The following is a 22,958-nucleotide window of genomic DNA, read 5'->3' as shown; positions in this document are numbered from 1 at the left end:
CATGTCAAAGCCTGAGTGGAGCTCGGGGGCGCTGGGGAGGAACATTCACAGGGTTTGACCGATGGGAGTTCGGAGAAAGTAATCGCAGGCGGTAGTGACCCTGAAGCAGAAGTATATGAAACCAATCCGTTTCCATCAGATATAAAGCAGACTCACGTGAGCTTTTCATATGAACATCAAGAGAGTATCCAACAATATGAGTGCAAGTGAAACTGTCAGGACTCGCGTGACAGCCTCCTCTGGAGACAAACGGACCTAAACCAGAACCAGAACACTGGAGAGGGAGTCTGTGGAAACTCACAGGAACTGTTGTCAATCACAGGGATTGTTTTTACTAATGATTCTGCAAATCAGTCACAGTGTGTGTGTGACATGTTCGCATAGAGGTCTCTGTTGCCGTTCATGTTCACAAAGATGAATTGAAAAGAACATTTTGTTTGTTTTTGCATGTTTAGGCCAATAAACTTCAAATCTGCTAAATTTCGTATTACCACTGACAAAATTGTTAAGATATTTAGAATATAAATCATACATTCATTATTGCAATTTTGTGTCTAAGGTCTGTTATCTCTGTGCACTTCTGCATGACGAAAAGATCACTTTTCATGCGTCGTTAAGGGAGATTTGATTTACTTTTCTGAATATTTATGCATTGTTTATTTTGTCTCATAGCTCTTCTTTGGGATAGAATTGTCACATAGTTTTCAATAACTTGGTTTTGCAGTGCAATGAAAGTGAGTGGTGTGGGGAGGGGCTTATTAAAGCAAGACCCTCCCCAGAGTTATTAGTAGTTTCTTTAAACCCTCCCTTTGACTTAGAAAACATCTCAACTTGCAAAACTAATGCAATAACTGAATTGATACATCTCATTTCATCATTAAATAAAAGCATAAAGTATTTTAAGACAGTTCTTCCTCATAACCATAATAAGAATAAGAATAGAATCCACAAAGCCAACAATTGAACACGCATATTATATATACATTGTTTTCATTTCATTTTCATTCTGATAAACTTGGATTCTATTATAGGCCATCTTATTGCTTTCTTTTTTTACATTTGTGAAAAGGTGTGATTATTTGTAGAAATAATGTTTAACAACTTCTGCAAATCTGCAAAGAAACGGCTCCGTGTTTTGTATTTGCCGCTCTTTGCTTTCGTAGGCTTCCTCTTTCTACATTTCAGTTGTGGTCAAAAGTTTACACTTGTAAAGAACATGTATGTCATGGCAGTCTTGAGTTTCCAATCATTTTTAAAACTCTAATTCTTCTGTGATAGACTGATTGGAGTACATACTTCTTTGTCACAAAAAAGATTTTTGAAGTTTGGTTATTTTATGAATTTATTATGAGTCTACTGAAAATGTGACAAAATCTGCTGGGTCAAAAATATACATACAGCAATGCTAATATTTGGTTATATGTCCCTTGGCCATTTTCACCTCAATTAGGCAATTTCGGTAGTCATCCACAAGCTTCTGGTTGAATCTTTGAGCACTCCTCTTGACAGAATCAGTGCAGTTCAGCTAAATTTGTTGGCTTTCTGACATGGACTTGTTTCTTCAGCACTGTCCACATGTTCTCGATGGGTTTAAGTCAGGACTTTGTGAAGGACATTGTAAAACCTTCATTCTAGCTTGATTTAACCTTCCTTTACCACTTTAGATGTGTGTTCGGGGTCATTGTCCTGTTGGAACATCCAACTGCAGCCAAGACCCAACCATCTGGCTGATGATTTTAGGTTCTCCTGAAGAATTTGGAGGTCATTTTTAATTCTTCATTATTCCATTTACTTTCTGTAAAGCACCAGTTCCATTGGCAGCAAAACAGGCCCAGAGCATAATACTACCACCACCATGCCTGACGGTAGGCATGGTGCTCTTGGGATTAAAGGCCTCACCTTCTCTCCACCAAACATATTTTTGGTCATTGTGGCCAAAAAGCTCATTTTTAGTTTGATCTGACCACAGAACCTTCCTCCAGAAGACCTTTCTTAGTCCATGTGATCAGCAGCAAACTTCAGTCGAGCCTTAAGGTGCCGCTTCTGGAGCAAGAGCTCCCTTCTTGCACGGCAGCCTCTCAGCCCATGCCGATGTTAACAGGCTTGACTGTGGACACTGACACCTGTGTTCCAGCAGCTTCTAGTTCATAGCAGATCTGCTTTTTGGTGGTTCTCGGTTGAATCTTGACCATCATGACCAATTTTCTCTCAGCAGCAGGTGATAGCTTGCATTTTCTTCCTGATCGTGGAGGTGACACGACTGTGCCATGCACTTCATACTTACAAACAATTGCTGCTTTGAAATGGCTCCAAGTGACTTTCCTGACTTTTTCAAGTCATTGAACCACTTTTTCAGATCCGTGCTGCTCCTTTGACCTCCCCATTGTAGCGTTTGTGGCGAGTCTAATAATTGTATCCAATGAGCCCTATTTAAATGGGCTCACCAGCTGCAGTCAATCATAATCACTCACACGAAGATAAGAGGTCATGCCACAAAGCTCACTACACTTTCTACATTACCAAAATGAATAATTCATGTTGCTGTATGTATATTTTTGACCCAGCAGATTTTGTCACATTTTCAGTAGACCCATAATAAATTCATAAAATAACCAAACTTCAAAAATCTTTTTTGTGACAAAGAAGTATGTACTCCAATCAGTCTATCACAGAAGAATTAGAGTTTTAAAAATGATTGTAAACTCAAGACTGCCATGACATACATGTTCTTTACAAGTGTATGTAAACTTTTGACCACAACTGTACCTGAATGTTAATGCAGTGGTGCGTGTCTGGATGGTGGGAAGTCAATCTAAAGTAAGTTTTAGAATTGCTCAACAATGATTTAAAATGTACGCAGTTTGCAGTAAATGGGGTAAAACATGCATAAAGCACCCTGCATCCTCTAACATGGACTTCACAGACCCTGGTCGTAGTGGGCCGGCTTTAAAACACGACAGGGACTCAGTGTCATGCTTAATACTTGAACATAAAAGATGTTCTTGTAAAACGTCCGGTTAAGGATTTACATCCTGACCCTCCTCTTACCCTTACATTCCAAAAGCTGTGCTCTTTACTCGGTCACAATTACCAGCAGCGAACAATACTTCTGAAATTGGCTTTTTACTCGCCTCCAGCCTTTCTTGCAACATAAGCCTTTGTGACTTTGTTAAGAGGTTTCTCTGTATACAACCAGACCATAAAACAAAGAGATGTATTTGGGGGATCTAAAAAACAAAACCCCCCCAAAAAAACCCCTGTGCTCTGCTACAATCCAGTGTCCTCTGGGTAAAGGCTGCATGTTTTGAGGATTTTGTTTTGTTGAGCTCATAATTCAAGACAGACATGATAGTTTGAGCCAGAAAGGTTTCACTCCGGCTTTTAAGAGCATACTGAGAAATCTTGTTCTGCCATGTTGTGGACGGCGGTTTGGAGAGGTGATTCAGTGTTTTGAGAGGAGCATGTTAGCTGTGATTTAATGTTCGTATACTTCACGCACGGGGTGTTGGATATCATGTTTGACCTGTGTGGAACATACGCAGAATATAGTGGGTTTATTCTACACATACAGAGGACATGTGGCTGAAGGGTGATAACTCCATCAGAGGGCTTGAGACACACATACTTTATGACACATTGTGTGTGTGCTGATGTCATTGTTGTGTCATTGTTCATGCAGTGAACAGTAGCATTGATGCACGTGTCAATACTGGGGATGTAAACTAATAGGTTACATTATTCAGATATGAACAGGAACTGTAGCCAAAGCAGCATGACTTTCCACAACGCATATTTGTGAAAATGTAAACAAAAATAACTTATTTATTTTTTAAAGATGTGGCTTATTTGTCAGCATTTCTGACAGTTGGTGTGAGACACAGGAAAGAGAGGGGAAAGAGAGGGGAAAGAGAGGGGAAAGAGAGGGGAAAGAGAGGGGAAAGAGAGGGGAATGCCATAATAATATTTTTCAAACGCAAATTATGTTTGGATTAATATTTGATTCATTTAGGTATAAATGTTATATTAATCCAAACAAATTGTGAGCAGGAAACCCAGAAAATTAAGCAATCTAAACAAGTTCTCCCTTTATTGATCTGAAAAAATATAGAAAGAAAAGTGTTTTGTGGCATTAAGAGATACAGATGTGAGTTACACCCCGAGTCATTACTGATGCATTTATTCAGTGAGTTAGTGTGAACTGTGACCTGGAATACAATGGCATTTTAAACACAAGCAGACAACATCGTATGATGCAGTATCCTCAATCTCTTGGACAGTTCAAATTGTTTGTTCTCGGGTGTTTATTTTAGTTTGTTCATGTGGCGCCTTACTGTTCACTGAGCCAAGATGAAAAAGATGCACATGTTAGAGCGTATGTGTGGATGCTCGCCTCTTTGTGTCCACCGGCTGTCTACATGGAGCTGACTGCTGGGGCTTCCAGGGTGGCATCAGGACCACCTAGTGCGTGCGCATCGAGCCCCTTTGAGGCGCTGAAGCAGGGCAGGCTGGGAATGATTAATGGGCCAGCGGAGGGACACGCTCCGCAGCTCAGCTTCAGTCCCCCGGCCAGCTCTCCTGCTGCGCTGCCACCCGACACAGCCAGCTCAGTGACAGCGCCGTTTGTACGCCCCACACACAACACACTTCCTCAGTGTCACTTACCCGACTTACCCCCTGTGCCATTCACTTCCCCCCCCCCCAAAAAAAAAAACGCATTAAGGAACTCAGCAGTGGAGGCATAAGCTCCTTTGGCTGGTAGCATCCTCCCTGCTGCGCTGTCGACACAGGGGTCTTTTTACTGGAAGACAAAGGCACCAACTGACAACTGGATTAATTATAGCTGAAAAATGTCTTGATCCTTATTGGAATGAGACTTACAGTAAGTCTTTCCTGCACTTTTAGGGACTTTGTTTTACAAATAGTTTGGAGTAGAGCTGCAAAGATTATTCAATTAACTAAATATCTATTAACTATTACATTAATCGCCAACTATTTTGATGATCGATTTATCGGTTTGAAGCATTTTGTTAAGGACAAAAAAGTCAATTCCTTTCTGGTTTCTTTATTCCGCTATGACAGTCATTTGACTATCTTTGAGTTGTGGTCGAAACAAGACATTTGAGGACGTCATCTTGTGCTTTAAGAAACATTCACTCATCAACATTTTTTCCCACATTTTCTGACATTTAATAGACCAATCAAGTAATCGATGATGAAAATAATTGTTAGTTGCAGCCCTAGTTTGGAACCTTAAAATGTTAACATGTAAATTAAAGGTGCCTGCTGTTTTATATTCCCCGAAGCGTCAGGAATGTCCGCTGCTAATCACCCCGCTCCTCTTTTCATTAACAGCCCCTTATCTCCGGAGCACTTTAAAACAAACACAGTGCAGACATAATAAGCCCGCCTTGAAGAGGAAATGGAATTGTTGGTTCCCCTTTTATATTTATTTTTCCATATAACTTCTGCGCGAGCCTGTCCAGGAGTCTCTATTGCTCTGTAATGGATGTCTACATCCTCCTGCGCTCTGCTTCCATCGCTCACATACCCCAGTGACCAATTCTTCTCCCAGAGAGAATGAGGGAACCACTTATTGGATTTGAGGGGATATCCAGCAGGATGGATAGAGGAGAGGAGCACACATTGGCTACCAGACACCGGTCCCTGCATGACAATAAATATCCCAGGGTTCCACATCTGCTCAGAGGAGGGAAAACCTGGGGATTCATCAATTGCAATCCTCCCTCTTGCACACTGTGTTTGTGATTGAGGCAGAACTCTCGGTCAGACAGGGAGCGCAGGCAGAGGATTAAGCCGCCTTCTAGTCTTCCATTACTCTTCCAGTCTGAGCGGGCATGTAGCAGACCGCCTGTTCTCACCCTCTCCTCACCCTCTCCTCATCTCTTGCCCGGGTCACCACAGCTACTGTGGAGCAGATGGCTCACAACTCCATCACACGCTCACACCGGACAGAAGAATGTCACTTCCTTCCTCTCCAGATCGGCCGAGCTCCGAGACTGTACATCACACGGTTTCCTCCCTTCTCTGCTTGCAGGCAAACCTGGGAGTGTCATGTAAACTGGAACAGCTCATAGCATGCACACATGTGTATGTGTGTGTGTCTATCTGCCATGAGGTTTATTTACACAGAATTTCTCCTGATAGTGAGGCAGAGATAACACGCTGTATCTGGTTCCCACTTGGGCAGGCAGCTGGGGAAAGAATGACCTCAGAGCCCAAAGACCATGTTAGATTACAGTGTGATGGGCAACACCACTGGAGTACTTGGGCTCTGTTACAGCAGGTCTTTACGTTCTGCAGTGACACATAAGTAAATACCTGAACAATGAATCACACTGATCAGAGGACAGTTACAGATACAGAAGTGGCCGCAATGTTTAGGCGGGATGTCAATGGATTTATGCAAATGTGGATGTTACAAAGGTTGTGTTGCCCCATTACTTTAAAGTTAGAACTCTTTAGATTTCAGTCCTAATTTGGCAACACTCATGGTTACTGCTTCTAGCAGCAAGTGCAGTTTAATACAACAGTAAACACTCCTTGAGCAGCTACTTTGTTAGAAATACAGCAGAAGAGCAACTGGTGTGACTGTTTACAGTGCAGCCAAACAAACAATTGGCAAAAGTATTTTTCCACACATGAGCAGTGGCTGGTTTCATTGCTGAGACGTTGCAACTTAACATCCAACAGCTCATTGTAACGGCTCCTTCTTGTTACTCCCCGCAACGTTTAAAGATCAGCTAAACTAAAATGACAAAAATGTTGTTTTGTAGACGCTAGCCGCGGTGACAAATTAGATTGTTGATGAGAAATGACGAGCAGTTAACGCTGGTTTACACACGGCATCCTTCCCTGGGAATCCCTCATGCATGTGAAGCCAATTTGAACGCTGAGGAATGGCAGGACTCCACCACTAACAATGAAAACTCTCATATAGAGAGGTCAACAGATTGTAATTAGATTGAACAGCTGTTGCAGAAAAATGCAAACTATAAATAGTATCAAAAAGAGATATGATTTCATGATTTTAATTACAACTAACTTTTTATAAAATAGAATTATACCTTTAAAAAAGGGTTACAGCCATTTATTCTTGCATTTCCATGAAGCTGGGCGACTTGCAAGTGACAGACTTACAGAAATCGATGCAGGGCCCTCGCTCTCGATGTGTAAAATTGTCGAGCCCCTTTAAACAGTACACAGTATAACAGTACACAGTATAACAGTACACAGTATAACAGTACACAGTATAACAGTGGCTGCCTTTTCTGAATGAGATGCAACAGGAAAACAATGTGTTTGATTGACAGCAGAGGCCCATCACACTGGATGTCCAAATAATCTGAGGCTCATCGTAGGCCTCTAGCGTTTTACTCATTACTACTGTAGTTTAAGGTTCACTTGGTTCCTGCTCAGGAAGAACCAAGCCTTTCCCTCTCCAGCTCAGTAGCATGTCCTGGAAGCCAACTTTGGGACGCAGTAGCAAGAAAACCTTTACAATGACCTCTTAATGTTTCCATAAAAACATTAGCTTTTCATTCTCTAACCTTTTCCTTCCAAATGGAGAACATGTGGCCACAGTGGTGAGGTGGTCTGGACTGGAGGCTATACGCCATATTAGTGCAAGGAACATTGGAAAACAACTGCACTTAAACTTCATCTCTGTTCGTTGCGATGAAGGGTTAAATGTTTTGATGAAATCCTAAAACACACGGGAGAGATATTTTTTGACGTGGGGATGTGGCTTGTTATAAATAGGCCTTTGGAGAAAAGAGGAGAAAAGCACAATAAACATGCCACAGGAACGATGGATTGTCACCTCAGCTTTATGATTTACAACCTAGTGGCTTCCTGCCTCCATCTCCCTTATTCCCTCCACACGCGGGAAAACGGTGGAGAACACACGTGCCGGAGTGTTAAAATAACCTCCCTGCTCTGTGGGGAAGATTTGGAGCTCGGCCTAACATTGGCCAGCACAGTCCCACAGAAACCTGGCCCTGTTTAGATGTTTCAAACAGGTTTAGTCTGGAGAACGTCCCCTCTGACCACAAGCTCAATTACGCTGCATTCAGGTTTACTGTAAACACAAGCTCCCAACTGGAGAAAACTGTTCAGTTCAGCCTCAAGTTGGTGATTTCGGTTAAGTTAAGTGAGTGATTTTTAGATGTCTCCGACTTGTATCAACACTCAAACCAAAATCCCAATCATCCAAATGACTCTTGAAACACAAGGAGTAAAGAATTTACAGTCGTTTAGACGATTTGTTTCAAAAGATAGAATAGGAACGGGAAAAATGCTGCCACTACTCACAAATGTTATACTATATATGTCATACACTCTTTTCCACCAGCTGAACTTGTGAGTAAACGTGTGTAATGTGATAAAACAGCGACCAGCAGCACTTGAACCCCAGGGGGGGGGGGGGGGGACATCTGCATTTTCCAGAGGTTATGTGGATTGTTGATTGTGGAGTGTAAAAAACAGATTTGATTAAAGAATCACATATTAAGTCCATTTTAAAACCTGAACATGTGTTTGCGAGAACTAGTTACTGAGCAGAACAGATCAGCAGTTCTAGTATTAGAGAAAAGTTTTGATAAACGCTCCAAATCAAGTGACCAGATTACTGAAATAAAACCCGCTGACGTTTCCATATAGCATTAAAATATCCAATGTTGTTATTTATTAAATAAAACAGGGGGACAATACCGGTTTCATGTATTTTGGCCATGTTAACTGTTGTACTGTAATAAACTATGGTGTAGCCAGACTTATACAACTAAGTAGTCATACAAATCAGAATATGTATGGAACACACAATATAGAAAATAGCCAAACTAAAATGGTTCAAAACAGTGTATTTGGAATAGAATAGGATATATTTGTTATTATCTCTATGTACTACGACAGAGGAAACAACTATCAGCTGTTACAGAGTTTCCACACTGGATGTATAAAGAGAATATGTAAGTAGTGAGTTGTTGGACTCCTCTGTTGGACAACAAGCACAACACGATTGAGACATTAACATTAGGCTCTGCGGTCTTTCTTGCCACGTAAAATATTAATTCACTTTGCAGTCTGTTTTGAACGTACAGTTAAAACGGAGACATTTCCGGGGACAGTCCCCGCTTTTGGAAGAGTGGACGTCTGGTCACCCTAAAATAGAATAGTTAGCTAATGTTGGATAAACGATTGAAATAGCTCACTAAAAGTATTTGATAAACTCAAATAGTTAGTTAACATTAGATAAACAGTTGAAATGATAAGCTAAAAGTATGGATTAATGGTCGATGAGGCTGTTCGTGTCCATGCAGTGCATCTCTCCACATACAGTGAAACCTTCCCTCACAAACGGAAAAGAGGGAACAGAAGTTGCTTATCGAGTTTAATGACCGTGGACCTTTTCATCACCTCTCCCATAAACTTGAGGAAGGAAAGGAGCAGCACTCCAGTCCATTAAAGAAAATATACAAGGCATCAAACACAAACACACAGATACATCAGAAATTAATAAGCTTATAAGAGAATATTTTAACAACAGTCACAGCAGGCATGTGTAATTGCTGACGCAGTTACATGTCTGTTTTATGCACGCACACACACACCATACACCATACACACACAGTAAAGAGGAAGTATTCCCAAATTACCGCCCGAGCTCCTGCCAACCAGCGACAGCAGGATGTTCCTCCACCAATCCATCAGCTTTATTCTTTAATTGGACATTTTAAGTCCAGTCTTGTTTCCTTCAGTTGTCGCTCAGGAAACAAGCCTCACATTTGATAAAGTGACTGAATTAAAAATTTAGCTAAATGTTACGTTCAAACACATGACCTCTGATGTGGGGAGGTTTAAGAGAGGCCCTGAGAACAGAGCTGGACATCTGAGGAAAAGCTAAATAAAAAAAACTAATAGCTGACACTAAAATTCATGCACTGCTTTCCCCCTCTTCTTTGTGTTTCCTTTTGACCCATTTGCTGCTATTTCTTCCCATTTTTAAAGGGCATTGCTGCTTTAAATTGGCAAGTTTGGAGGATACAAAGACAAGACAAATGGGTGATAGAAAACGGGTGACATGCAACAAAGGATCCCAGGCGAGAATGTTGCAATTACACGCCATACGTTCCAGCAAACTGAACCAGCAGTACGCCCACTCCCGCCTCCCCTGGACCGCTCCCAACCCTGCAACAAGAGGATAAATGGGCTGAGATATGCCGGCCATTATGCATTATTATTCATAAGAGAGGGTGTGTTGTCATTGGCAACACCTAGCAGCGGCTGTTCAGAAAGAAGAGTGAATAACTCTGGTCATTACTGATTGCACAATTACAACATGTTGATCCAAAATGTCCGCTCTTTTTTCCTGTATGTAAAACAAGTCATGGTTCAGATTAGTCTGGGCTCACATACTGCACAGGAGGTGTGACATGTTTCACAATACTTCCTGCACATGCAGTACATTGTGAACATCTAATATATATACAGAGCAGTATAATTCTCAGATCAGATATAAATGATAGCATGTGGTATTGAGTAGATCAACCAGGCCGTCCTAAGAAGCAGTTTATGGACCGCTGCTGCAGGGATGACGTGTTTTTGTAGGTCGACCCTGAAAGTTAGCATCGCACTGGTTCCCTCGACAGAAAGCCAGCAAGATTTTTTTAATTGGATTTTGGAAACTTGTGTTAACCATGAACCTTATTTTAGGCAACCAAAAACAAAACACAAAAAACCCATTGACCTCGAGACGAGGGAACCCGAAGTGCTAACATTTCTGGGTTTTAGGACTCATTCATGCAGCTGTTGTTAGCCGGTGACCTCTAGTGGCCGTTGTAAATATGACAGGAGCAAAGACAGGAAGTCTGGTGTTGTATTATAAAGAGCAAACAAGGACCATCACCCAGAAGACCGGAGTTCGTGTCCCGTGTGAAAACAAAAGTCAATTTGTTCAGTATTTTCTGTCACAGTACGTAACCACGTCAGTATGTAACCACGTCAGTACGTAACCACGTCAGTACGTAACCACGTCAGCACGTAACCACGTCAGCACGAAACCACGTCAGTACGTAACCACGTCAGCACGTAACCACGTCAGCACGAAACCACTTCAGTACGTAACCACGTCAGTACGTAACCACGTCAGCACGTAACCACGTAACCACGTAACCACGTCAGCACGTAACCACGTCAGTACGTAACCACGTCACATACTGCATCACATATGTTATGTAGTAACTAAGTCACGTACTTATTTTAACTGAGGCCACAATCTTTTCCTGAACATAACCAAGTGGTAACGATAAATAGAACGGTCATATACGTCCCCGGCGAACGACCGGATCTGTTGTTTAGAAGTGTTGTGATCAACCTGGCGTCATTAAATCCTGTTAGAGAGAACTACTGTTGAAATAGTCAGTCACCACCAACAGCTCATTACTATGACCCACACACACATTATTACCTGCTAATCTTAAATTGCATTGCTAATAGTGCATTGCGTGAGCTGATGTCACATTGCATTACCTAATGACATACAGTGTGCTGCACTGAGACGGAGCCTGCAGCGCTGCCTCAGCCAGCTTCACTTGGGTGGCTGTTTATGTTGAGGCAGTGCATTCTCCGTTCGCCAGGCAACCAAACGGTTTACGAGCAGTTACTCACACAAAAGCACGGGGCGGGCTGATTGCTCAGCTAATTGATCTCCACCAGAGATCACAGAGCTGCGCTCGTAAAGAAAGGGAACGCCTCCCATGACATCACCGCATGCTGCATGGCGAGACAAGCCGTGCTAGTCAGGGGGAGACTTATTCCCACAGTGAGGGAGGCAGGCTGCAGGGAGGGGAGAGACAAAGTGTCACATGGAAAGCACACTTTCACACACAGACCCAAACACACCCACATATATACATATACATATATATATATATATATATATATATGCAAAGAGCCAGAAGCTAATAATAATAATAATAAATAGACTTTTTATCCAGTTTTAAGCCACATTTTTACGATACACTTTTTATATCTTGGTTGTTTTAACTATATATTTAAACGGGATGAAGGATTTTAGTCATCGGAAGTCTGGATCTTAAGTTATCAGAGCAACAACCTTGCTGATCCTGTGTCCACTGGGGGAAACACTGATTTTATTTGTTAAGTGAAACTGCTTCATTCATTTCACTGGTTTAAATCACCTGTTTCATTTGTTTTGGAGGAGACCTCTGCAGATAAACCTCCAGACTTTAATGAGGGTAATGCTGGTGAAGAGAACAACTCCCATGATCCCACGCTACTTCCCGACTTCACCAAACTCCGTCTTTTGTTATTGTTTTGAGTGAGAGACGCCTAGTGACAGAAAATAACATACTGTGCGTTTAATCAACATTTACAAATGGACAGAATATTTTGCTACTAATCTGTAGTGGCTGCTGGCATTAAGACGACCCCATTAGGCCTCAGAGAAATACAATAACACACACATGAGCTTCAAAAGAGTTGGAAACCTTTGTAATGCCATATTATCGACAGTTTAGTGCCGGCAGTAGCATCTTAAAGGAAGTCTTCAACAGAAATGTTGACTATTCTTAATATGCAAAAGGAAATTCCTGAGAGGTCAGAGGTCAAACTTATCTACAGAAGCTCCCTTGGAGCTGATAGGTATTTAGTGTTTCTCAAGGACCCAACACGAAAGCTTCAACTCAGGTTGTCTGGTTAAAGCGGTCTCGCTGAACACTATCGCACCCTGTTGCCCAGGAGACAAACTCATGTGTGGTTGAATCATCCATCGTCTGCTGTTCGTGTAAAGCACAATTGTTTTCCTAATTAGTGTGACAAATGTTATTCCTGCCAGGATTACGTAGCACTTTGGTTCAAGTAACAGAAAGATTGTAGTTTGGGTTAAATGATATAAATAATAAAATGATCATTTCTGGCTTCTAGCATCTCACATATGGCTCAAACAACGATAAGATCAGTTTACACTCTTAAACTGGACCAGCAGATTCTTTTTCACAGACATAGGAACGTGCTCAGACCTGGGTGAAGTGGAAGAGCGAGATGGCTTTAGATAGCCTCTCATCTCGGGGATAACTCAATTCATTAGCTCAGCTTTTACCTTTTCATCTCTTATCTGGTCTCGGGGCACAAAGTGCACTCGTGTGGTTTGGCAGCTGCTCAGAGGTGAAAGGTGAGCTGAGTGATGGCTCATTATGTTTCTCGGTGTGCTGTGATGGTAGCAGAGCAGACACAACTCCCCACAGGGAACAGAGGTGCTGCTGCCAAATTGGCCATGATGGCATCATTAGATTGATAGCATCTGTCCTTATACAACCAGGCAGATGCAGCTGAACTGCTCTGTTAGCCTTTGCCCTTGATATCAATTCTAAAGTGGACAGTGGTAATTGTTCTTCTCAGAAAGTAAATCAATGTCATGTCACCTAAAAGAGAAGTTTGTAGTTACCGCCTGCAGCATTTGGTCATTTGGTTCTAGCCAAAAACCACAAATAGGCCCAGGTTGACAAAATTGCATCACCCTCATGTTTGCTTGATTGCCGGACTCAAGCCAGACATGTGATGAGCAATGTGCCAGAATGACATGTCTATGGGTTGACACTAGCGCTAAAGTAGCCAGAGTGCTGCTCAGGAGCTGACTCTCAGCCCAAGACTGCACTCCCAATACTGGCGGCCATATTTGGTTGTTTCAACGTTAGGTCAGTCAGTGCCAGAACACAACCTCAATGGGCTCATGTGGGCAACGTGGTGCAGCCAGGAGACAAACAAATGTCACCAGTCAGTCAAGCATACGTCAAACTGTAATTTGAATTTATTTTTGCTACGAAATCAGTATATAAACTTGCCGTTTGTTTGGCTTGTAGTGTTCTCCGCACTGCTAATCTGATCGGTGCATTGTCTGTGTGAAAATGGTTTGTAAATCACTTTAGATCAAACGTTAACCACTTTGGGACAGATGCTGTTAGTTCCAGGAGGACAACAGAAGACATCTGAAATACATTGATGTACCCAGGATACAAACGTCTACAAAAGCACACACAGCTCTAGCATCCGCCCTGATCAGCACACAGGCAGGTGCAGCAAAGTGAACCCAGGATTCAAACATCCTCCTGCCTCTAATATGTGTCTGATTAAAACCACGTCACATATACTAATTCCTCATGTTCCAGCTCTGTTGGTTCTAATCATGCCAGCTATTTCTTAACTTGATCAAAGAAGGTCTTTAAATCATTCTCATATTGGCTCACATTGTTTTGATGCTTTATTTGTTTATGTGACACCAAGGTGACGCAAGGTCGTTGCGTAAACCTGCTCCGTTGTGTGCGAGATCAAAATCTCCCTTCTGCGATTGTTTTTCTTTCATTGTTTACATTTCTTTTGCCTCGAGTGAAATCATCAAAAGCTGTCCAGAACCTTGTACAAGGATTCATCATCTGGAGAGCTTGGTGCAGAAGTCCTTTGTTGTTGTCCTCGTCAAAATCACAGCTGCTGCAGTGATGTGTGATCGAAATATTTATTTGTAGGAAACGTGCGTCAGCTGAGGGGGAAGGATCGTAGCTTGCTTTTAATGTTTGTGCTTTACCAAGACAAACGTGTTTCATCAGAGAAAGTGCACGGATGCTCAGAGAAACGCTTGTTTGCTCGAGTGTTGGCTAAAATAAAGATGAGTGTTCAATGCACCCTTTATAGCCATGGCAGCTGATACCACTCTTCTATAAAACTCTCTCTTCATGACTAATTATTTGTCCTTCACAGCACAAATCCTCTATGATTTACGCCCAGCTTTCCGGTATTATAATGATATATTTGTGCCATCGGTTTTTATAGGAATATGATGTGATCATTGACTCTCAGTCGTGTCTTTATAATCCTACAGAGGAACTACTTCCAGGGAATAAAACATAGTCATTGCCTGATTGGTAACACTTCAGATTACAACTCATTTACAGTATGATTTAGTATATTCAGGGTACTATGTACTACTGCACCAGGGGGGGGAAGTATTCAGACCTTTTACTTAGTAATACCACATAGTAAATATACTTTGTTCAAAGTAAAAGTACATATGAATTAGCATCAAAATAAACTTATGTACCAAAAGTGAAAAGCAACTACTTCTGAAAAATAAATATATTAATGGATTATAATCAATTAAAAAAAGGACTGCACTTGAGTAAATGCACTTAGTTACTTTCCACCACTGCTTGGTACTTAAATCAGGATAAAAATGTACGTAAAAGTAAATAAATACACTGTATTTTTAACTACATAACTAATAATGACATTGCAGAGTGAAGGTCAATTCATGGTTGTTGCATCTGCATTGCAATATGGAGTATTTTTATTATTATTAATACAGTGTATATTATTATTGGGAACAAAACATTACACTAAGCAAGGAAATGAGTGTGTACTAATAGCTTTAGTAATGTACTTCATTAAAACAATCTAAACTGATGTTAGAGAACAAGGTTTTTATGTCTTGCCATTTAATTACCAGCTGAAGTAATAAAGTGCAGGGTATGTGGGCTATAAAATACATAATCACCCCTTTAAACAAGTACTGTAGTATTTCTTTGGTATCCTGTATTTACAAAATATTGGCAATATAATTTGCAAGCCTGAACTGTTTATTTTTGTTTTTTTTAATACAGAAAATAAATAATGCGTACCCACTTCACAGATATTAATGAACTCTTTTGACACTTCTGCAACATCACCCACATATACAATACAGGTGTTATGCAAGCATTGCGTAACCTCCATATGCTTTGCAGTGAGACCATAGAGTCAAGTGTATTTGATGCAACTTCAACAGCATGTGTGTGTGTGTGTGTGTGTGCGTGTGTGTGTGTGTGTGTGTGTGTGTGTGTGTGTGTGTGTGTGTGTGTGTGTGTGTGTGTGTGTGTGTGTGTGTGTGTGTGTGTGTGTGTGTAAAGAAACACGCCATATTGTCTAACTCAGAGAGACACTCATAACACGTACAGTTTGGATGTTTCTGCATGTGTGCCTGTCTCTGAAATATCCAACCACTAAACCAACTGTTGTCATGAAAACATGGATCTGTAATCTGTTAAGAGGCAAGTGTTGTCTTTCCCTCAGATCGTAGGCTGTGATGAACCCTGTTTGATCTGACACAGATCATCAGCTCATGATATGAGTGACTGCACAGGATTATACACAGTGAGAGAGTAATTGGTCCTAAATAAACAACAATTGTGCTGGAATTCCATCTTTCTCCGTGTCTGAAGAAGCGCTGCATTACTCAGTCTGTATGGTTAAACATCTGACACCTGTTGACAGGGCTGGTAAATATCTGCCGCTGCGGCGCTGAGTTCTTCAAACCAATTTCATTAGAGATCATCATGTACAGTACAGACGTTTGATTGTTCCTGAAGTGCGCTCCTCTCTGTAGACGGAGCGAAAAACCGCCTCCACCAAGCTGTGGGATGCGTAATTTCCATCCAATATGCACACCCACCACGAGCGCTTCCTTCACTAAGCCTGATAGATTGCACTTGAACATAAATAGATTGGAATAGCATAGCCCTAAGTAGGCCCTTGAAAGCAAATGAAAGCAGACCCAGAAAAGACACCTTGTTACTCTGGCTGTCCAGTAAGCAGATGCCTTTATTAACTCGCTTTATATTTGGAACTTCAATTTTGCTTTTCACTAGAAAAGGTCAATCTAGACATTTCTTGAATATTATTCTATAATATTATTTATATATCTTCTCATTTCTTTTGGTTCAAAAGCACTCGTTGCTATTTTCAATTATTTAAAAAACATCTTGCAAACACGAAAGGTTTTCACAAGTGCGGTTGTGTTACATTAGTTGGCAATACGGGGAAACAAAAGGGTCATTTATTTATATAACAATGTAAACATAACATGTTGTACTTAATTAATAGCATTCTAGCATTTTTTTTGTATGTCCAAGACACATAAAATTATACACTAAAAGTTAAACATTTGAATATTATAATGACGGAAATGGTTGAAAACATTGATGCATAAAGGAAGTCTAGATACCGCATTCAAAGATGGCGCCCCATACAGTGCTATGAGTGTTGTTTGATTAAATCATACGGCTCCCGCAGACTTTGTCATTGGACTGAATGGATCCAATTCTCTAATAGAGGAGTCATTTTGGGGGTTTGTGACACTCAGACAAATGTAATAACCGTTTTAAAGCCACTCCCTTTTCAATGATTGTGTACAGGAATAATGTTTTTTGGACTAGTGTGCGTCATATGATGAACGCAGAAGTTGCAATACTCTGAACAGCCACTACAACAAAATTTCTTTACAGTGGAGCAACGTGCACGAGGCACGTGTCGGTGCAGTGTGCCAGTTCTTGGCAGGTTTGAACGACTACAGTAGCGGTGTTAACTGATAATGGGCCATTCAATGGGCTGATAACAATCGAAACAGATGATTATATCCAACAAATACTGTGACAAACTCCAGTTTTATATAATTAATAGTGTTAAATAATATCCACATTAAAATTCTACAATTCTTGAACATATTTGGAATATGATTTTGTGGAGTTGATGAAAGGGTATGCGAGTTTGTCGAACAGGAAAGTGGAAAAAAAGGCTCCACATTTTTCACTTAGTGATTCCACATACTGTACATTTCTTCAGTACAGTTCACTCTTCGAGTAGCGTTTCTTTATACGTAGCCCAAACTGTTGAAGAAACAAAAACCAGAAAGGTTTACCTGTGCCCTGACTTTTCAACATTACATCATTCACTTATCTGGCAAATGTGCGACTGATGTTGAAGGGGCATTTGGAGCCTGTTGCTTATCAGCGCTCAAGCTGTTGTCCCTGCTGATCGACAACTACAGTGACTGTGTGAGCAGAGAGGGGATGTGTGGATGAGATAGCACAGTGCTCATTAGAAGGGCCTGGGGACAGCTGTGGAGATAGCGCTTATTAATCTCATGACGCTCTCACACACACATATAAGAAAGAACAATTTTACCTTTGAGAGTCTCCAAAGAGGCAGATTCAGAGTGAAATGTATGGCAAAGAATCACAGACATCCAGAGATAAATGATGACATATAGCCCGCTTTAGTTCTATAAAATATGTAATTGTGTTTCTTTGAAGTGACGGCTGAAGTGTTACAATAACCACATCTGTGTCTGAATGTTTTGGAAGATGAAAGTATAGTACCGGCATCGGCTTTCTTCAGCACCGAAAACTAAGAGCATTCCATTTCCTATTTATGAAAAAAGCCCCTTTGCATTTTCCTCTCACACTTCCCTTAAGTGGAGATAACATCTGGGATAAGAAAGCAGCAAAGAGTAAGAGGGAAAGGGAGGAGGGAGTGTGTGTGCGTGTGTGTGTGTGTGTGTGTGTGTGTGTGTGTGTGTGTGTGTGTGTGTGTGTGTGTGTGTGTGTGTGTGTGTGTGTGTGTGTGTGTGTGTTCTTCAAAGCTTGGTGTAGAGTGTGTTGGATCAGCCCTTGGGAGGGTAGTGTGGAAGATAAGCCTGTGACAGCTGCCAAACACCTCTCTCTCTGTGTGTGTGTGTGTGTGTGTGTGTGTGTGTGTGTGTGTGTGTGTGTGTGTGTGTGTGTGTGTGTGTGTGTGTGTGTGTGCGCGAGTGCCCCCCATTCAGAAGGGGAGTTTCTGAATCCCAACCACCTGCCAGCTCGGGTCTCTTATGGCAGGTGTGAGTTGGTTTGTACGTGATTCAGACCCCTGATGAACGTGGAGCATATGTGACAATGTTATTACAGGGATATTCTGGCGATAAGACTAAGACGGGTGCATTGATGGAGAGATTACTGAAATGTGAGGGACTGTGATGGCAGATCATATGAATGGTACGTGCCTCATTCAGCATAATAAAAGGAAAGTGACCTAAAAGGTAAAACATCACTAACACAAGGATCACAGTGGAGTATGGAGGCCCACAGGGTTCAATATGAGAATAATAAGTTATTATGAAATGAATTGGGTAAAATATATAAATGACACACTAATTAGTGAAATGAGTTATGACATTATTTTATTTGAATTCATTTTTATTTCATTATATATATTTAATTTAAAATGGTCGTTTTCAAACGGCAGCTTTTATCTCATTTTGGCATTTTTTTAAATACGTTTTCTTCATGATGTCATTTTCATGACCCTCTCGCCTTTCAACCAATCACATGTCCCCTGCCTCTCTTAAAGGAATGCTTCACCCTCTAAATCAGTGGTTCCCAAACTTCTTCTGCAGGGCCCCCCTTTTGTAGATAAGAATATTTTCAAGCCACCCCTACAACACACGTACACATCTTTAGCTTCAAAACTGTGTAACGTTTACTGTGTAACAGCATTTCTGCTTTCAACATATTTTCTCAACATTACCTCTCTGGCTTTTAAAACTTAACCAGCTCCCTGAGAGAAAAAACTCAAACCTAAACATTTTCTTTGCAAAACTTACACCTTTAATCACCACATCAAATCCTCCCTCAAGTCATCGCCATCAATGAATGTGACGTACAACATCAGAAAACAATCTTTGTTACCGTCATTCGCTTCATCCATGTGCAGATTGAAGCGGCTGTCTCGTCACTTGTCGATTACACCTTTAATCACCACATCAAGTGGCCTCAAGTCATCGCCATCAATGATATTTTCAACACACTGGTCTCTCCTCATTACACATCGTTGTACTGGTGAAGCCGAAGGTGATATATGCCTCTTCATATTTTCTTGTCTTGACTTGCTTGGGAAGCTGGCACATTTGGTGAAGATTCATCCTCTGCTTTGCGTTTAGCTGGGAGCCCTGTCACAAACGTGTCCATGTTATGCTAGCAGGGCTCAAGCATGCCTCATTAATTTGCCTTACCACGCCCCCCCTGCAATAGCTCTGCGCCCCCTCCCCTAGGGAACCACTGCTCTAAATGATAATTTTTACATTAACTATTCACCCCGTGTTAGTTTGAATTCTTGATCAAAACCTTTGTTTTTCTTACATGCCTCCACAGTACGGAGAATCCCAAAACTAAGAAAATAACTTGATAATTGAAGTAAATGGGGGCTTTGTTTCACAAATGCAAAACTAATATCAAAACATCCGTTTAAAAACTCTCACACAACTCGTGCAGTATAATCCAATTCTCACTACTTACCAAACACATGCATTTTTGCTAAAAACCTTAATTTTCAAAACACTTCAGCATAAACAGTACTCGCATGGGCAAGTAACATGCCTACACAAGTACAAGACAGTCGCCAGCTACGGTCCATGTGAGGTTGGATTATTACTTTGCATCAAAGTGAAGAGACAGTGACAACGTTAGCAGCTAACGTTAGCTTATTAATTCAGAGTAACCTCTGCAGCGTTTTTGGTTCTAAAGATGTTGCTGAGAAAAATAACCGTGAAGAACAAAGTGACCGAGAGTATTTCTCTGTGGTCGCTCTCGTCCACTGGAGCTAGCTAACATTGCTAACACTGTGTCTTCACTTCTATGCTGAATAATAAACTCACAACCCAACCTAGCTAGTTGGCTAGGTAAGCTAAAGGCAGTTTGTGCAGTTACTGTTGCTCCAGCTAACAGGATATAAACGGGTACATGTGGCAGCTGTTGTTGAGCTTCCTAGTTTAAGAGAGGAATGTGGGGATGTAAAAGGCTGACATAAGTGAAATTAAATATATAATTACATCAAAATTAACTCCAAGAAATGTTAATCTTTAAATTAGAAATGTTGAAATAACATATTATAGTAATGAGATTAGGCCTACCTTAAATATTTTCCTAAATTATTTTACAAGTTGGTTCATCTATTTCACACAATATGAATTAAATATTTACATGAATGACGTTACTTATTTCACATCTTTCTAATTCATTTAATAGGAGAGGCCTGAAATCATGGAAGTGCATCAGTGCGTGAGGAATATGAACTTTGGGGTCAATATTAATGAGTGAAAATAGCAATGACAATAAATCAGTAGTCTCTCAGATGTGTGGGAGAGCGGAAGAAAGTTTTCCTGCCTGACATCACCAGAGTTCAGAGGTTAAATTCACAAGCAGGTGGCCGAGCGAAAGAGAGCCTGAACCAGGACATTTCTTTTAGAGGCTCCATTATTCTCAAGCCAGACCAAAGCAGGCAAAGCCACGCCATCTGTTTTGAAACCTGTTGTCTGAAAATGACAAACTCATACCAGAAGATTGAGACTTTGTGTGATGCCTTTCAAGTAAAAGCATTTTCTCAAGATCTCAACCGACTGCATTTGGAGTCTGCACCACAGTTGCAAATTGGAAGGTTTGCAAACAGTGTGTGTAGAGTTCATCGCTTTCAGATAATAAGCTCAAGTTTCCAGAATGTCAGCTTTTCAGGAGCTAAGAAAAACAGCAGTGTTTTGCAGCTTGATGACACTGCATTTGGTTTCATGAGTTTAAGAGTTTGGAGTTTCTCAACTGACAGGGGACTAAGTAACCATGCAACTGGAGTGAAAACATAAAAATCAGCAAAACTGGAGTTACATGCCTTTCAAATAGTGCCACATGGGATCATTTAAATTTGAGTACTGAACATATTATTTCACTTAAAGGCATTATGACTGATCTGCAAAATGTCATGGCAGTGTTTCTCAGTGTCTTTCTCTCGCTCTCTCTACACAGCCTGCCACTGTAACCTGCACGCCCGCCGCTGCCGTTTCAACATGGAGCTGTACAAGCTGTCAGGCCGGAGAAGTGGCGGCGTCTGTCTCAACTGTCGTCACAACACAGCAGGACGCCATTGCCATTACTGCAAGGAGGGTTACTATAGGGACATGACCAAGTCCATCTCTCACCGGAGGGCTTGCAAAGGTAACAGGAAACAGGATATGTCAAAGGTTGGATGCTATAACATTATATGTGCACAGTCACTAGTACTCTCATCGTGTAACTTGTTGTTAAATAAAAAGGATTGGCATTAGGTTTTTAGCTTTCCTCTAAAGTTAGGGTTGATGTTTTATACACAGACGTTTCACCAACGCTCCGTTTCCAGTGGGGGAAACAAACTGTGAATATACTCAACACTGAATTTAAATACAATTTTGAGGTTTATGCTACTTTATACTTCTACTCCACTATATTTATTTGTTAAAGATAAGTGTATTGAAAAAGACATTTTTGGCAAGTGGCCTCTAACAAAAAAAGGGGTGTCTAATTGTCAAGTTTCATATGACGTATTTTTGTTGGCCAACCCTGAAGTTAGCATCGCCCTGTTTCCCTAGAAACCAATGGATTATTTGGGATTACTGCAGAAAATAAGATATGTGGCAAACAAACGTTTTGTTCAGCAAGAGGATCTTCACAAAGGAACACCGCTTTTAGGATTGTTGAAGCGTAACTGCAATCATTAGAAGTAAAAAGATTACATTAGGCTATAAACGAACTACACCACTGTCGCATGATCACCGCCACTAAGTTTCCAACAATCAAAACCAAACTTCAATTGGAAAATACTACAAATTGATAAATCTATAAGTTGCAAAGTTTGAATTTGAGTAGTTTGCAAGAGCGCAAGTATTTACATATTAACACATGTAATGTCCACGACAACCTCTTTTGTCTCATTTAGCCTTTTAAAGACACGTAAAAGCTTAAAGATTCATGAGTGGGGTATTATTGACGCATTTCATGTCGTAGAACAAAACATGAAACTGTCTCAAGCTTGTATTAACTACGGACCTTATTTCAGCCATCTAACCAAACACCTATTGACCTTGGGACAAGGGAACCAGAAGTGCAGAAATGTTACCTCATTTCCTGTTTTTAGGACTCATTCCTGCAGCACTTTATTACCAGCGTGACCTAGTTTCCCTGACTAACCTGGTTTCTTAAATGCATGTTAACATACTGTATGAATTGTCAGCAGTTCAACCAAAGAAAACAGCAAAGATTAGAGAAAAAGTCCAACTA

General features: G+C 40.9%; 1 protein-coding gene across 2 annotated transcripts in view; it reads left to right on the top strand.

Moving 5' to 3' along the window:
- Positions 1-22,958, top strand: part of ntn1b (netrin 1b) — a 48,727-nt gene that overhangs the window by 8,223 nt on the left and 17,546 nt on the right. For both annotated transcript variants that reach the window (XM_029438183.1, XM_029438182.1), the window contains exon 3: positions 21,672-21,860. In XM_029438183.1, the coding sequence (XP_029294043.1) occupies positions 21,672-21,860 (189 nt within the window). The remainder of the gene's footprint in view (positions 1-21,671; positions 21,861-22,958) is intronic.

The sequence above is a fragment of the Cottoperca gobio genome, chromosome 8, assembly GCF_900634415.1.
Source record: "Cottoperca gobio chromosome 8, fCotGob3.1, whole genome shotgun sequence".
NCBI lineage: Eukaryota > Metazoa > Chordata > Actinopteri > Perciformes > Bovichtidae > Cottoperca > Cottoperca gobio.
This window is presented reverse-complemented; position numbering and strand designations above follow the sequence as displayed.